This window comes from Ciona intestinalis, chromosome 12 (assembly GCF_000224145.3).
Source record: "Ciona intestinalis chromosome 12, KH, whole genome shotgun sequence".
Taxonomy (NCBI): domain Eukaryota; kingdom Metazoa; phylum Chordata; class Ascidiacea; order Phlebobranchia; family Cionidae; genus Ciona; species Ciona intestinalis.
The window spans coordinates 2,985,053-3,002,319 of record NC_020177.2 but is presented as its reverse complement, the minus strand read 5'-3'; the positions used below and the strand labels follow the sequence as shown (position 1 = coordinate 3,002,319).

General features: G+C 36.4%; 2 protein-coding genes across 6 annotated transcripts in view; both read left to right on the top strand.

Moving 5' to 3' along the window:
* The first annotated feature begins 196 nt into the window (after positions 1-196).
* LOC100176921 (D-aspartate oxidase-like) lies at positions 197-1,999 on the top strand. Its single transcript, XM_002123422.4, has 5 exons — positions 197-338; positions 393-589; positions 913-1,135; positions 1,198-1,337; positions 1,407-1,999. The coding sequence occupies exons 1-5, from the start codon at positions 208-210 to the stop codon at positions 1,823-1,825; spliced, it is 1,110 nt and encodes a 369-aa protein (XP_002123458.1). The 5' UTR covers positions 197-207; the 3' UTR covers positions 1,826-1,999.
* Positions 2,000-3,498: 1,499 nt separating this feature from the next.
* The window catches only part of LOC100184753 (histone-lysine N-methyltransferase NSD2), a 24,589-nt gene continuing 10,820 nt past the window's right edge, over positions 3,499-17,267 (top strand). For 2 of the 5 annotated variants that reach the window (XM_018814521.2, XM_009862272.2), the window contains exons 1-13: positions 6,281-6,315; positions 6,838-6,976; positions 7,499-11,247; positions 11,670-11,826; positions 12,178-12,263; positions 12,681-12,854; positions 13,314-13,413; positions 14,052-14,102; positions 14,384-14,494; positions 14,816-15,006; positions 15,509-15,644; positions 15,958-16,147; positions 16,479-16,589. In XM_018814521.2, coding sequence (XP_018670066.1) covers positions 7,897-11,247; positions 11,670-11,826; positions 12,178-12,263; positions 12,681-12,854; positions 13,314-13,413; positions 14,052-14,102; positions 14,384-14,494; positions 14,816-15,006; positions 15,509-15,644; positions 15,958-16,147; positions 16,479-16,589 — 4,658 coding nt within the window. In that variant the 5' untranslated portion in view covers positions 6,281-6,315; positions 6,838-6,976; positions 7,499-7,896. Of the gene's footprint in view, positions 3,525-3,870; positions 4,368-4,707; positions 4,760-5,127; positions 5,225-5,510; positions 5,641-6,128; positions 6,316-6,837; positions 6,977-7,498; positions 11,248-11,669; positions 11,827-12,177; positions 12,264-12,680; positions 12,855-13,313; positions 13,414-14,051; positions 14,103-14,383; positions 14,495-14,815; positions 15,007-15,508; positions 15,645-15,957; positions 16,148-16,478; positions 16,590-17,267 lie in introns of those variants that run through there. The other 3 variants (XM_018814522.2, XM_026837097.1, XM_026837096.1) reach the window with 3 other exon arrangements.

Below are 17,267 nucleotides of genomic sequence, written 5' to 3'. Positions count from 1 at the left end.
GTAGCAGCAACGAGACAACTTAGCTGTAACCCAAGAATTACAATTTGCCGTGTGTAGATGTTATTTATATGGTACTTTTCCGAGTTTTACGTATACATACAAACCGTTTGCGGCATACGTTTGTAAATCTAAGCAACAGTTCAAACTTTTATGTAGCATATTTTTCGTTTTTACTTTGACTGTATTGTTTATTAGAGTGCCGTAGGCATGGACGTTCCAATTAAAATAGACGTCTTAGGCGCTGGAATAAATGGACTGGCATCAGCCTACTGCTTGGCAAATGAATTTCCCAAAAGTCATATCACAATTACGGCAGAAAGGTTTACAGGCACGACAAGGTACCCAAGCAGTTATAGATTTTTATGGAGTTTTATTCACTATACCCCTTTCAGTGACCATGGGTTTGGAATCATTATGAATCGTACTTATGACAAAATATACGATAACTCCGACGTCACCGGGTATATTCAAAAAACGGTGGAACATTTGAAAACCGTTGACCATAAGACATCATGGGACTTTGGTCTTAGGACACGAGAAATGTTGTGGATTTATAACGCTCAGTCGCCCGAGGACGCAGAAGAGAGAGGTATTCTGATCTGTACACATAATATAATTTTTAAATTAACTTAAAAAGATGTGTATAGAATAGTGTGGGGTAAGATGGGACACCTGATCTGTATACATTTTATAATTCCTAATTTAACCTAAAAAGATGTGTATAGAGTACTGTGGGGTAAGATGGGATACCTTTAGCACATTATATCTAAATATCCCGATCATGTTTTAATCAATTAAAAACGGTCTATAGGAGTTATTGTGATGATATACGGTGTTATAATTCCTTGAATGTTCTTATAGGCAACAGTTGGCCCATTACTCTATTTTAGCTACACTACTTTTTACTTTCAGTTCGATTTTTCGCACAAACTTGCCTGAGTGTGCGGAAGGCGACAGACGAAGAACTCGCTAAGTTAAACAACGATAAAAAGAATATTCTAAAGTTGCAACCGGTGTTTGATCTTCCTCTAAACCCAGGGTCGGTGTGTTACTTTATGGCCAAGGTTTTTGTACTTGATACCAGTTTCTACTTACCTTGGCTGCGCTCCCGCTTGTTAAGTTTGAAAGACATGACGTAAGTGTGACGTAGGTATGACGTATTGCAGACAAGTAAAAATTTAAAAACTATGATTTTAGAACTGGTCAACCAAGAGTAAATTTTGTTGAAAAGAAGGTGTCGCGCTTGAGCGAGTTTGATGAAGCAGATATTATCGTAAACTGTTCAGGTGTTGGCGCACGGGAAGTCGCAAACGATAAGGCTGTGACGCCAGTACGAGGTAAATCTGCAAAGTGTAACCTAGAGAACCATGTAAACGTCATATAATAATGTTCTATATTAATTTCAGGGCAATATGTTCGAGTTCGGGCACCCGAGAACCTAGTCCTTCATACGTACTTGCAGTTTTCTGACCACTCGTTTGTTTGCCCTCGTGTCAACGACACATGCCTCGGTTCTGTATACCAACCTGGCCGAACCGACACGGCGATCAACGCCGAGGATACAGAAAGTCTTCTGCGGCGATGCGAGGTCTTTGTTCCTGATGTGCGCGAAGCCGAAGTCGTTGCCGTGGACGTAGGAATTCGCCCAGCAAGGGTCGGCGGTCCAAGAGTCGAAGTCGACCCCCAATTGTCCCCAAACGACAGGACAATTGTGATTCATAATTATGGTCACGGCTCAAAAGGAGTTGCCCAACATTGGGGCTGTGCGCTTAAAGTAACGGCCTTGGCAAAAGAGAACTTACGTAACTTACAATCGAAAATGTAAACGAGGATTCGCCCGTTACCTCTGGGTTACAGCAGGCGCGCTAACCACTATGCCACGGCGGCTATCTAAAATATTTTAATTGCAGATGGTACATTTTATTTATTAATTATGCATAAACTGTTCACACTTCTTATATAATTTATTGTAATGAATACAATACAAATTCTTAGATCATTTGTTGCTCGTTTTTGCACAAGACAGATTATGAAAGGTTTACTCATCTTTAATTTTCAAAAAAAGGTATGATTAGGTAAATTTTAAACTACGAGTTAGTACTTAAACCACAATGAGCACGAATAGACGCTTAAAGAATGTCACGTACTTTTTTCATTTAGGCTATTTTATTTCTTCATATTAGCTTGAGATAATGACACTTCTGAAAACAAGCATTACGGCCCAATGGTTACGTAGTGGTCTCGCTGCATATACTGTATAACTCACTGAACTGCGTTTTACAAAGCTGACATATCTTTGAGAATTCTTGCTGATTCCCTCTACATTGTCTACAAGCTTGGCGATATACAGTAGCCTGCTGTTGGGTAAGACGGGATACTGTTAGCACCCAAATCCTATATTCCCATATCGTATTTTGAACAATAAACAACGCTATTTTAGACTCGCTGGGTTACGATTTTATAATATTCTATTTTAACTACCAAAAAAAACGACCAATTCGTATAAAAACATGATCCATCTTACCCTAAACTAAACTGTGGTGTATAATGTTGATAACCGTGTACTATAAAACGTCACGGTAAATCTAAAGCCAGCTGAAATTAAATACTAACCGATTGGTGTTTGTTTCATTAAACTGTGGTTTATTTAAAAATAAAATGTCTTGTACAGTCACTGCAGAGCACCAAAAAGAGTTTTTTTTTTATCTTTAAAATGACTTGAAAGCGAGCCATTAGACGTGTTTCTGATAACGTATTTAATGTTTACATAACAGCGGATGTAAATTTACACTTTAAAAACAATTATCTATATTGCATATGATACACTCTATAACAAATAACTTTAGCAACACTTGTAGTAATGTGCAATTATGACACAGTTGTATAACGGCCTATACATATGGTGTGACCTGGTCATATTTCTTTACTGGAAATGTCATACCATCACGCTTGTTACTACTATTAATACGTGGAAAGGGTCTAATTTATCTATTTTTACCAATACTGATAACAAAATATAACAGAAATTGATTTGAATTTGTGTTATACATAAAAGTCGGTTCAAAATGGCGTTTTGTTTTGCATTGAACAATCAAAATTGACATTAGTCAAATTAAAACGCGCGTCTTTCATGCTGTATTTTTACAAATTACCGCATTAAAACTTAAAAAACTTCAATTTTAGCTGATTGGACCTAACAAAGAATGATATGCAAGTAAAAAATTGAACAAATTCACCCTAAAAAGTCGAAAAAACAAGCAAAATACATTCACAGACCAACGTTTTTCAACGAGTTGGTTCCTTTCACAGTTCCGCCACGCCATACCCGGTTCACGTGACCTAAGTCTGGCCACTGGCGCGCATTTTCTCATGTGCTCGGGCAAGGCAAATAGTTAGGTGTGTTATTATGTATGGCAGATGTCCAAGTTTACGTTTTGTGTATGCAAAGCACAAGTCTCACAAAGTGATTTAACATTTAAATTAGCATTGCATTTTGGTTTTACATTCAACATTCAAAGGTTTAAGTATGTTTGTATGTGTGTTATTTTAAAAGAGTTAATATATAAATTGACTAACATATTGTCTCCACTGGTATTTTAGCAGTTTTAAGATGTTTTACATATTAATTTGTTTCTTTTTGCTTTTGGTATTGTCTTTTTTATCTCAAGCAGTGTATGGTGTGTTCAACAACAGTCAGCTAGATGCAACATTGTGTATGTTTAGTTATATAGCCCATAAGAGTTTTATCTAAATGCTTTCTTAGCCTGATTCTGTTTAGCTTTAAATATTCTGCATTGAATGCATATAAGTACAAGGTTTATGAATGTTCTCATGCCAACTAAATATATTGATATACCAGTATTTTTTTAGGTTTTTCATGTTAATACTTTGATGTGATCTCGCTTGAAAGAAGAAAAAAGGCAAGCATTGAATGGATGTGAATAATGCTGGATCTTCTGCGCACGTTTCTGCAGCTACTGATGAAATTGCTGTGAAAGAAAATGCAGGGGACATAATATGCAATGGGCAGGTGGACTCAAACGGTGGTGTGAAAGATACCACAGATACTCACACACATTCTGTAAAAACCATATTGGATGCCAGTGCTCCTATGGACACAGACAATGGTGTTAAAGTTACACCGAATAGTGACACACATACAGGCACTGTAAAACACATAACAGATATTACTGTTCCTATGGACACAGAAGAAACATCAGATGTATTAGTGCCTGAAACTACAGAGGCGAAAAAAATGGGACTTTCAATGGTGAAAATTGAATCAATTGAAACGGAAAAGGTTGAAGAGGATGCAAATATTTTACGCCAAGTTTTGGATGATATTGTTGACAAAATTGTAAACCAAAGTAAGTATACCAGTCTGCAGAATATGGCAGTTCCTGAGATCTGTATTTTTTACGCTAGCGCTTGCTTACATTAAAAATTAGTATGCAAACATGTACAAAAACCTACTTAATTTGAAACAGATTTGGTTCATTGTTTAGTTAATTGGAGGGTGGAAAGAATTATGCCGTGCATACCCGACATTTTATAAACAAAATAACTGTTGTCTTAAGTTTTGGTGTTTGAGTGTTAAACACCGCAATTTGATGGTTTATAAACCAAAACATAATTTACTTTAGGCCACAAATAGTTAAATTAAGAATACTGAAAACCTATATGCCCATGAACTCTAATTTTCTTCAGGTTTGCCTTCATTAAATGGAGTCAGTCATTCTTCAGACACAAAATCCCCAAGGTATGTTCTTAATACTAATTGTTTAAAAAAATTAAATATTGCTCGATTCAAGTCTCCATAACATGGTAGTCCTCTTTTAATATATATATATTATACATGTGCAAAAACGTACATTCTGTGGTACAATTATTGTTAAAAAAAAAAGTGTAGAGAAACCACACTTGATGTTAAGTTTTGCACATGTATTTTGGTACATATTTGGGCTAATATCAAATTAATTAGCGGCCATGGGACGAATAACTGCATTTAAAACCAGGTATAGGCCTAAAATTCTTAAAATATCGCACTTTTAGCTGTTTTTTCGGAATGCACTTTTGGTACGATTTAGTTATAAAATACGCCATTTTTCATATTTTTTGACTTTCTAGAATTTCCAAAAGGAGACGAGTTCCTAAGAAGTCACATGATGATGATAGCCCTAAAGAAGTTCTTAAACCATCACCTGCACTTGAATTAAAACCAAAAGTAATCAATTATCATTTAAATACCAATTACTTTTATTGGTTTAGTTTAATTACAACGAATTTAAAGAAGAATTAATGTGGCAATAACACACATAAAAAGTCATTTTTTGTAGTTTTGTATTTGACATTTTCTTTTTCTGTTAATATTCATTTCAAATATATATAAAGCTTTGCTTTTAAAATTTATCTGTTATTTTTGCAAATACCTTTTAAATAAGTTTTAGCCAAATTTCCAAACGAATCCTAAACAGTAAAATATTTGTCTAAGTTAAATTAATATTTTACAGTTACCAGTTGTTGAGACACCAATATTGTGGAAGTCTGCAGACTTAGTGTGGGCGTATGTAGCTGGACATCCCTTATGGCCATGCATGATAACAACTGACCCTATTGAGAATCTATTTACAAAAATGCGAGGTAAATTGTCAAAACATATTTATATAAACCATGTAATATATTATACTGTTGCTGTCAGGCACATTAAACTTGTTTCTAAAATAGCTCTTTGGAATTTATTCACATACCACCTGTGTTTTAATGCCCTATACACATCGTTTTTATCTGGGTGAATGACACTCGGCACACAGTTTTAATGTATAGCCCACGTAGTATATTGAAACGTCTGTATGCATGTAAATGCTGGTAGAACTATATTAAAAAACAAACATATTCAACAGTGCAAAGACCAGTATTTATGTATATATATATATATATAATATGTCAAAACACATGTACGCAAATAAATTCTGGTAGAACTATATTAAAAAACAAGCATATTCAACAGCGCAAACTAGTATTTATATATATAATATGCCGAAACGTCTGTACGCAGATAAGTGCTAGTAGAACTATATTATAAAAACAACAGTATTTCTGGCTACCAGTTTTAACACAACTTACTACAGGTAGTGGGAGAGCCATCCGCATGTATCACGTTCAATTTCTTGGTGACAGTCCAGAGCGGGGTTGGGTAACTGAGCAACGGATTTTTGCTTACAAGTCCGCTGAAGATTATGATGTCATCATTGGTGACATCATCAACAAACAGAAAAAACTTACGAAGAAAGTGCCAAAGTCTGAAATTCCAATACGGTATGCAGTTTGAATGAATGTAACTTATTTACTCTCGTGTGGCCGTGAAATCGACAGTTGTTATAACGCAGATGTTCTGTATCATACATCTCGTGCCCGCTTACTAATTACCACGTATGTAACTTTGTGAGTGATTGTTTTTTTTGTGAGTTTTTATTTTATGGTTGACAATTTAAACAAGCCATTAGTGACCACTTGGTTGACCAATGCCATTATGTGTCTTGTCCAAGGACACATACGCCCACAATAGTAGCAGCAACGAGCCTTGAAACCTCTAGGTTAGGGGCAGGTCTGCCAACAATTGTCCTAGGACCCAGGACATGTCATTTCTTTGTCTGATCTTTTGCCAAAAGCTTGAATTTTAAAGAAGAATGAAAAAAACTAGCTGTAACTGTAAACATCTACTAAAGCAATAAAAGTGTCAATTTTTTTAAGCCTGTATCTTTCTTTATGACAAGTTGCAGGATTCTTGTTTATATTACAAATCAATCAATTACGGTCTTCTAAAACATTTCTTTTTAGGTTGCGACCTATTTGGAATTCAGCAATTGAAGAGATTGCTGAAGCCGTACCATGTTCTGTTGAGGACAGAATAACAAATTTTAAATATGACTTTAAACCATACACAAAGAAACTGCAGAAGCTACCTTTTAAAGATGAGGTATCGTTTTAAGTGTTGAAGTGTGATTTGTTCAGTTTTGTTTTATTTTTTTTACATGTACTTAGTGGCGCAGCTAGGGGGAGGGAATTCTCTGTTTTTTTTAAAGTAAAAATTTATAACAAAAAAAGAATTGAAAAAAAAAAAAATTATAACGAAAAAAATTTGAAAAAAAAACCTTTAATTTTTTTCTGGCTGCACCACTGCACATACTTTTTTGATAAGTTTTAAATTGAAAAATTCAATAAACAGTGTGTGTTTCCTAGCTAGCTACTGGATAAGGCAGTCCACAGTAAAAGTAGTTTTGTAAAAATACTTGAATTTATGTTTACAGGTTAACACGACCTGTAGCAGCATTTGCATTAAAAATCCTGTCCCAAAACTGTAATAAAAATTAGAAATAAAAATTTAATTTTCGGAGCAGTCAACAGTGTTTCCTGCTCGTGTTATTTCACTAACGAGCACTGTGAAATATAGCTGGTTAAAATATATCAGGAAACACTGAAATACTAATGTAATTTAAAGGAGCAAGTTGAGGAAGACAGTCTTCAACTGCAAGATTTTGATACTGAAGACCTGCTAGCCGTTGACCCCTTTTGCCAAATCAATTTATTTGCCAGTATTGAAAAAAAGTCAAGTTTTAATGAACATGATGGTGCTACAAGCCACACAATTGGAACTAATAAAAAAATTTCCGGGTTAAAAGCAATCTCTACATATGAGTGTACTTTTTCTAATTTCATTCATCAAGCCATCAATGACAACAACGGAGAATTTAATGTTGTAAAAACAGTGTTTCCAATCTCTGATGGTCCTAATGCTTCCAGTGTATCAGAAAATCCAAGTGCGCATCACTCAAACTCATCTTTCACCCTTCTTTGCTTTCATACGACTCAAAAAAGTCGAGAAAATCTTTACCATCCATGCCTGGTTCGGAGGTGGGTGACTTCACTATCCTTGCTCAGCAAAATAGGGCACTACCATCTAACAAAGAACTCCCTACAGAAACAACTAGCTTACCATTAGCTAACAGTTCTCTGAGCGAATTAACTCACTTAGTTAGTGGTGTTGGCCAGAAATCCCATTCTCCTGCAGCCCAGTCTACCTCACAGCATCCCCCATCTACCTCAGATAGTAAAATGAGCGAAAAAAGCAAGTTTTTCTACCATACACTCGGTCTCTTGGCAGTGAATCCTGATCCAAATGATGCGCAAGGATGCCATGTTTCTAAATCTCGAGCTGTTCAAGTTGCATCTGCTATCGACGAAAGTTATAGCGATCGTCCACCTTTGAAACACTACTCTCAATGCTCATGTACGGCACTTAATGAGACCAGAGGTTTCGGGCGTGCCAGGTACACCATTCGAGATCTGTTGGACGCCCTCGACTGTATCAGTAACGGTTTTCCGACCAACACAGTGGCTTACAACTTCGATATTCCTCGATTTGTGATCACAAGTTACACAAGCGGGGTCAAATCACTGATGATAAAACACCATAGCGATTGTGGGCTGTTTTTATGTGGGAAGTCCGTGATAATACACGGCCCTGCCCACCACCTTAAAGCTATGGAAGAAAACCGAAGGCTTAGGATATATGGGTCATCTACGGAAAATAATAAAAGCATGAAGAAAATTACTACCCCTAAGAAATTAACAGCTAATTTGAGTCCTGTAGTTGTGTTGGAACAAATGAACAAATATGTTTCGAATATGAAATCTACTTCGGAATCTGAAATATCCTTGTCTGTTGTAACGGACGCTTGGAATTACTACTTGAGCAAAGGCTCATTAAAGTACTTGGAGCAATATCCTGAACAAGCACAAAAAGAAGGTCCTGTCTATGAAAACAAATTTCAAGAAGCGTTAAAAGCGTTGGTGCTTGGAGGTAAAATGGAGGAAGTAGCAGAAAAATTTTGTCTTCCAGTCCAAGGTTTAGTGCAGAGAATCAATTTCTTCGCTGCCATGCAAGGTCAGATTGTTTTGTCGCTGAAAAAACGGCACAACGTACGGTCGAAACATTCTGACAGGCAAATGTTCGAAGCTATAGATGAATACTGGACTAAAGACCAGAAGAGATCTGTCACTGTTTTAGGGCAAAAGTACGGCATACCCCCCTCCACTTTGAGAGGCAGCATTGATAGGAATGAATGGGTTTATAAAAGGATCAAGCAAGAGATGCCCGCGGAATCCACAATTGAAGACAGGATCAAAAAAATGATCTTGAATCGGAACCTCTTCATATTTCTCAGCAGCGATAGATCTTCATACGCCAGCAAGCAAGAGCGGGAAATTTTGAAAAGGATGATGAAGCAATCTCAGGCCATCGGGAAAAAAAATATCACAACTCCGGAGCTGCAGAACGCGATGAGGAAACTGGGTCTTTCTCCGACTGAAAGTTCTGAAGATTTCAGGATGCTGAAGGCGATGGATGATGCATGGAAAGCTAAAATCCGTACGTGCCGGATTTCTGAGCGGTATAACATCCCAATGGACACATTGCGCAATCTGCTGAACAAAAATCGTCGAACCTACTTTAAATTGATGAAGTCTCTTCCAAGTAACGCACCTAAAGGGTTGAGATTGCGTAACATGAACCAAAATAAACATATTTTTTATATGAATTTCACCCTTCCGCAATCTGGTTCAACCGATACGGAAAATATCGCAGACCAAGACCAGAATAAAGAAAAAAATCAGAATTTTGTAATCTTACCTGATAATGCTACAGAAGAAAGTCAAACACTTGAAAATAATGAAAATGCTGAACAACTTGAACCAAGCACGTCCAAGTCAAGTAAATTTTTAAATCGAAAATTAAACGCCAAAAAATTAAACCACGGTAAAGGGTTTTATGTTCCTATAAGCCATGAGGGAAGAAAGTTTCGCACACATCGCTGGGTAGATGGAAAACTCGTTAAAAAGAATTACACGTACTCAGATCTCATGAAAGCCTTGAAGCTAATCAAAAACAAGTCACTGACAATTGCTGAAGCTGGTAAGACGTTTAATATTCCTTTTACAACTTTGCGGGACAACAGCAGAGGCAGGTATGTAAAAGTTGATGCTGCTCGTAAGGGCATGGCAAAAGTTACCAAAGTTCATAAACATGTGAAACCAAAAAGCCTCAAGGAGCAGAAACGATGCTCAAGATTGAAAAAGAAAAGAGGACTGTACAGCTTGCGGAAATGGATCCAAATTGGTAAAGATGCTGAATCTAGCTCGGAAGAATCTTCAAGTGTTGCCCACATTTCGAAAATAAGACAGAAACCTGAAAACGTGATGCTTAATTTGACTGTAGGCATTGAAGGAAGCATTGCTGACGCTATGAGGACCCTTCGAAAGTGGAATTGGTCAGTTACAAAAGAAGTAGCGAGAGAAATGATAACCATTCATCTTCGGGATGATCTGAAATACTCTCGATCAAAAGAAGTCACAGAGCTATGGTTGAAATATTTCTGCGTGCGGAATCATATTGTGTTGGAAGAAAAAGAAATAAGAACTGATGAGCCAGATCCTTTTGTTGTATACGGCTTCTTAGACAAACTGGAAGGTTATATGCGGGAGTTAGCCCTCGAAGAAGACCCGTACAGTGTATACTGCATTCATGAGGTTGTTTTGAATAAAGACGAGGAAAATGAGACGACTGTAATAGCTGCGGTGAGCGCAGCGGGTGATAAACAGCCTCCAATGATCATCTTCCAAGGAGAGGTAGCGTGGTGCTCTGGAGAGAGGAAAACTCCGTTTCCGGGGACTCAATTTGGGCTCGCATCTAAGCCTGGAGTCCCTGCTAAAATATTTGAGCACTGGTTCAAAAACTTTCTCACTGCAGTGTCACAGCGCCCGCTTCTACTACTCTATGATGGCTCATACGAACACTTGCCTATTGGTTTCATTAACAATCATATGAACAGTAATATAAGACTTATAAAGCTTCCATACTCCAACACCAAATGCTCATTTGAACTTCCGTATGGAAAAGTTCCTGCTGAAGCAAAGTTGTGGTTTGAAAGCAGTAAGACTTCAGCAGACACCAAGTACACTCAAGGCCAAATCACTAACATTGTGACCGATATTTGGCAAGAAGGTTTTACGGAAGAAGTAATCACGTCCCAGTTCACAGCCAGTGGTATTTTCCCCACCAATCATGAAAAATATCCCACTGATCTTTTCCCTGAGTCTCGGCTCCGCGAATATAGCAGATCTGTTAACTTAATGGATGTTAGCACATCTAAGAAGCGTCCACAAGCTTCCAGAACAAGAAAATCATATCATGTACGTCGATTTAAATATCTTCTATAAGAGAGTGGTAGTGAATTAGTGGTCTGATAACTTTCTCAGTTGATGAGGCAGGTCTGTACATCGGTGCGCTTGTAAAAGGCCAGTTCGCGATTCTTTACTCTTACTGTTCTGGAGAAAATTCTTCTTCCTGGCCAGTTCTTAGTTCTATTTTAGTTAATGTAAGTTTCATGTTTTTTGTTTCGTTCTTTTCGTTGGTTTTGCTTCACAGAGCTGGGCGGCAGTGTTTCTCAATCCAGAACAGTAAGGGCAAAAATCAGCTTTTTTTCCGCCATCAAAAAATTATCTGTGAACACTGTTTTTACCGATTTCGAACTGGACCTTTGACAAACACTGCTGCACAGACTTGCCGCACAAAGTTAGACTTTCCTAAGTTAACCAGGTCCTATGTTTTTCAGGCTGACTCTGCGGACAGTACTAAAGTTTCGAGGCAAAAAGTCACAGTAAAGAGACTACAAAAGGGGCAGTCGAATAAAAATCAAGACGATCCTCTAAGAGGAGTGAAAAAGTCAGCCACCACAAAATTATCAAAACCTGTTGTGGCAACTTTACTAGGTAAATTGAATGTATCTTGCTTATCCTCATGTGGCTGGACAACGACAGTCGGTATAACACAGGTGTTCTGTTTCATACACCTCTTGCCAGCTTACGAGTTACCAAGTATGTTACTTTGTGTGTGTGTGTTTTGTATACTGACAATTTGGACAACCCATTAGTGACCACTGGGTTGAAGCAATTACCGTCAAGTGTCTTGCCCAAAGACAGATACACGCCCACAATGGTAGCAGCGACGAGCCTTGAACCAATAATATCTAAGTTAAAGATGGCGCACTAAAAATATTTACCAACTCTTTGTTTGTATTAATATTGGTTTAAAACTTCTGTTTTAATTATTTTTCTGTTTAGGTCATTTGAATCAGTCAGATGTTGACGCTTGTGAAGGAAATAAGGACCCTTTGTTTATTGCTTACTGCAAGAAACATAAACCAGCTGTAGGTTTATTTCTATTATACTTTTCAATTCCCACTTCTAACTATATCAGCCTTGCACTTAATATAACTTATATATACTTTTATTTTCACTTTTCCGGCAAAAAAATGTTGTTTTTTCCATCTTCTAAAAAAAAAAATGAATAGGTCGTCAGTGCGTCAAAACTCTAGGTGGTCAAAACTTGAATAGGTCGTCAGTGCGTCAAAACTCTAGGTGGTCAAAACTTCAAAATTCTTGCCAGAAGGGCCAAAGTACAAGTATAATACGCATAGCAGCAACAGACCCAACAGTATATATTAATATAATTTATGTTTAGTGGTAAAAAAACAGATTTTATATTTTGGTAGTATTTTTTTGCCCGGCCAAACTTGTCAAAACCATAAGTTTTTTTGTATGATTTCCATGTCTTTAAATTTTAGGTTTCTGCTCAAAAACCTGAACTTACTCCGGAGCAAATCGAGGCTCTCATCTGGATGGAGTGGGAGGCTCTGTCTTCGGAGGAGCAGAGGAAGTGTAGCATCATTGAGAGAGAGGAGTCATCAGATGATAAGTCCCCAAAGAAGAAAGGAAGACCATTGAAAAAATCTTCCGATGTGAGTTGTTTTGAAATGTATTTTAAAAGAACAGATTTTCTGTCATAAAAATTTATATCACTTTAAAAAAAAGTTTAGAAGTTTGTATCAAAGTAAAAAACATGGTTTCTTCTGCCATGCGTTGGGACTTGGTCAAAAATGACTTAACTAGGGCGAAAGATATTGTATGGCAGATAACTTTTCTAAATAAGATGAATATCTGTTGCACAAAACACAAATTGTCTATATGTAATATATAAACCACTTTTATTTTAGGTGTTTTTGTTGAAATAAAATTTAGGTATTCTAAAATTTTCTAAAAAACTTTTTTTCGAATCTAGAATTCCGAATCTTTTCTGTTTACACTACTACGTCATTAATTTTACCAACATAAATTAGTTTGTTTATACTAAAATGGAAGCCTTGCTAAAACATCAGCGATAAAAAAAAATCAGAAACTTAAACAACCCTTTTTTACAGACACCTGACAGTACAATGTTCAAATGCAGTTCATGTCCTGCTTCTTATCGTAGTTCGCATTCACTCGGCCAACATAAGCGGTGGTGTGCGGGAATTGCTGGTACATTATGTGGCTGAATTATGACTTCTATATATTGTGTCCAGTGGCGCAGCCAGTAAAAAATAGGGGGGAGGTTTTAATTAAAAAAATTTTTTTTTTTTTTAATATTATTATTTTTTTTTGGTTTAAAAGAGGGGGGGGTCACGACCCCCGAAACCCCCCCTGGCTGCACCACTGATTGTGTCTTATATACATATAGAGAACTGTAGCAGTAATGCTATTCAATTTAAATAGTTTTAAGACATGCCAATAATGTGGTTCATTGTCGCATCACAGTTGGTTAGCGCGCCTGCCTCAAATGATAATCCCTCCCAAAAAAAACCACAAAGTAACATACATGGTAACTCGTAAGCTGGCACGAAGTGTATGAAAACCCGTGTCAAAACGATTGTCGTTTTCCGGCCATGCGAGTTTAAAGTAAGTTACATTCATTTACTCGTTTATTCAATACATATTAGGGCAAATCAACAGAGAACAAAAGTATAGGGTTCTTTTCCTTTTGTTATAGAATGATACGGCACATATAGTTGGTATGTAAAAGTTGGGGTGAATTGCCCCCCTTGTTACCCCTAGTTTGGCGCCTGTTATGTCTTACCTATACCTCACCCTTCTCTTATGTGATTCATCTTATTTGACAGCTGCTAACAAAGGATCTTCTGTCTTGAACAAGAACTCTAAAGAAGTCTCAAGTAAGTTAGGGTCCTCTATCCAAATACCTCATTTTTTGTAAAAAATGTTTGTTTTTTGGCTTCTTTTGTAGAAAAAAAATTTCCAGCCAAAAATTGTGAAAAAAAAAAAATTCGAAAAATACGATAAAAACGTACTCTAATTGGCCCCCTACATATTCATCATTTTTTATGCTGTTTTATTCTATGTGGGTGAGGTCCCCCAGCGTGGCACATCATGGGTCCTAAGATTTAGATTTGGCCCATCCCATTTTTCATTCTAAAACATTTGTGTGTTTTTTCAGGTCCAATGAAAAACAATGGAGATATATCGTTTAGTTGCGATGGTTGTAAAGAAAGTTTCTTTGACAAACGTTCGCTCAAAATCCACAAAAAGTTTTGCTCAGCAAGCACACGTGAGTAGCATTTTGGCCTGAATGTTAAAATATTGAGATTGCAATTTTTAGTATTAGAGACCCCTGGGAAAAACACTAAAAGAGCTAATTTAAAATCTAATTTAGAATATATTTAAAAAATCCCATTTTGAATGTTAAAAAAAATAAATTTTAACACAAACACCCTGAACTTTCAGCCACTTATGATTTATTTCGCACACAAAATATAAAATTTTGAGACAGTATTATTAATTACTCTGTTCTTACAACATGCTAAAACATTTTAACCAAATAAAACCCTTTTTTGATGAAACATTCTTTTAAAATTAAAATTTTTTTTAGAAACTGATTCCGCCGTTCAATCTCCAGCATCCAAATCCTCCGCTCTTCTTTCCCGGAAGAAGTCCATTCAGCAGGATGACACGAGTAGCAACGGGAGCAAAGCCGACTCCGAGGATGCTCCTGGAATAAAGAGGTTGAAGAGCCGAGGTCCTCAGCTGGGATCAAATACCAAACGAGAAAACATCTGCTCGGTATGTCAATACAAATATTTTTAATAAAAAATATTTACCTTTATTTGTCTTTCCGATTACGGTAGCGAAGATTTGGAAATGTTTTAAACGAAATAACAAAACCTGTTACATTCAATTGTTACATTCAATTGGAAGAAAAAAAGCAAGACCGCTAGACTTAGCAGATAAACAAGGCATTTATGTTTAATTATTATCAAGTTAAACTTCTAATGGTTAAACGAAATAACAGGATATAGCGACAAAACAATAGTTGTTAAAACAAGCTTACAGTTAAAACCTAATTTAAAGAAAAAAGCGTGGTCACTAGACTTAGCAGACAAACGAGACATTTATGTTTATTTATTTTCAAGTTAAACTTCTAATGGTTAAATACATGATAACTTGTAAACTGGCACAAGGTGTATGAAACAGAACGCTCTACTGTAACAACTAACAGTGCCCCGTCACGCGAGACTAAAAAAAATCAGTAATTTAAAATATTAATATTGCGACTTTTGATCAGAAATGTGAATCTGCATCTGATGAAGAGGAGCTGGTTCACTGCATCGGAGGATGCTGCGCTAGTTTCCATCCTCGTTGTTTGGAGGAAGGAGCTATCACGTCCATCGTCAGTTTTACTTGCAAGCTTTGTAAAGAAGGTGGGGTTTACAGGATTAGAAATGTAATGTAAATAAAGACACATGTGTTATGTTTTGACAGTGAGCATGGGATGTATGAATATGCCAATTGTGTTTAATGTATAAGATACACATTTTGTTATAACTTAACAGTGAGTATGAAGTGTATGAATACACCATGTGTGTCTGGTGTTTAAGAAGACAACCATGTTATAACTTGACAGTAAGCATGAGGTGTATGAATACACCATGTGTGTCTACTGTCTGGTGTATGAAAATGGCACCCATGTTATACCTTGACAGTGAGCATGAGGTAATCTCTCTTTACCCCCAGACAATCATCCTTGCTTTATCTGCAAGAAGTCTTCCAGTAATGATGATAGCCTCGGAGAAATCAAGAGATGTTCCGTTCCGAAATGCGGTCGTTCGTATCACACAACGTGCTTGACAGAGCGGAAGATAGCTCTCCTTCAACATGATGATGATGATCAGAAGAAACAAGATAAAGAGAAAGAGAAAGAAAGGTAGAGGTTCATTGTTTTGATGTGGGTTGTGTGCAGGGTAAGAAAATAGTACAGTGTGGAAAATATGCAGGGTGGGAAAATAGTACAGGATGAATATTTAGGTAGGGTGGGAAAATAGTGCAGGGTGGAAAAATTATTAAATATGACTAATCTCCACAACAAAGCATTTTCTTTTCTTTGTGTGTTTTAGAAATGATAACATTAACCAAAAACCAGAATTTTCTGGATTCCAATAATAAAAAGCGCATGTAAGTATGCCTGCATTCACTAACTTATTTTTAACCCTTAATTTATTTTGTCTATTGTGTAACGTTCTTTTATATTACAACAGACAAGCAATACTAAACAGCAGCAAATGTACATTACATCAATGTGGGACATGCACTACTAAAGAAAAAGAAGATTCCAATGTTGCAAGCTCCAACCGATGCAAAATGTTCAGGTTAGTATGGATGTAAAATTCCTATGCAGGTGCTTTGATTTTATATGTATAGTAGTGCAAAAAAACTTTTTTTTTCAATTTTTTCTGACTCTCTTGGTAAAAAAATCTTTTTTTTTTACTTTTATGTGCATTTTTGGTAAAAAAACTTTTTTTTTAAATTTTTGGGTGCTTTCTTGGTAAAAAATCTTATTTTTTTAAATTTTAGGTGTCCTTTTGGTAAAAATTTTAAAAAATATAAAACATAAAATATTTGGGATAAAATGACTCTTTGGCCCATATTCTCCACCCTGGCTGAATCCTAGGTCTCATGACGTACCTTGATAGAGGACCTCTTGTCCTGACCTGTTTAAAATAACTTGTATGTGACCTGTTGTTTGTAAAATTAAACTTTTCCCTTTAAATGAATGTGAATATAAATTACCTCTCACCAAATTCATAGGCACCGAACTTTTTAGAATACAGGGAAGGCAGGACTAGTTAGACATTCATCCTTTTAAAACAAATTTGGTGCTAATGTTTACTGAATAATGTAGTGTTGAAAACAGGCATGCCTCTGCCACCCCAGGTTTGGCGCCTATAACCCTAACAATATGCATGTCCAGTGGCGCAGCAAGAATTTTTTTCTATAATTTTTTTTTATATTTTTTTCTATATTTTTTTTAAAAACGGGGGGTTCGC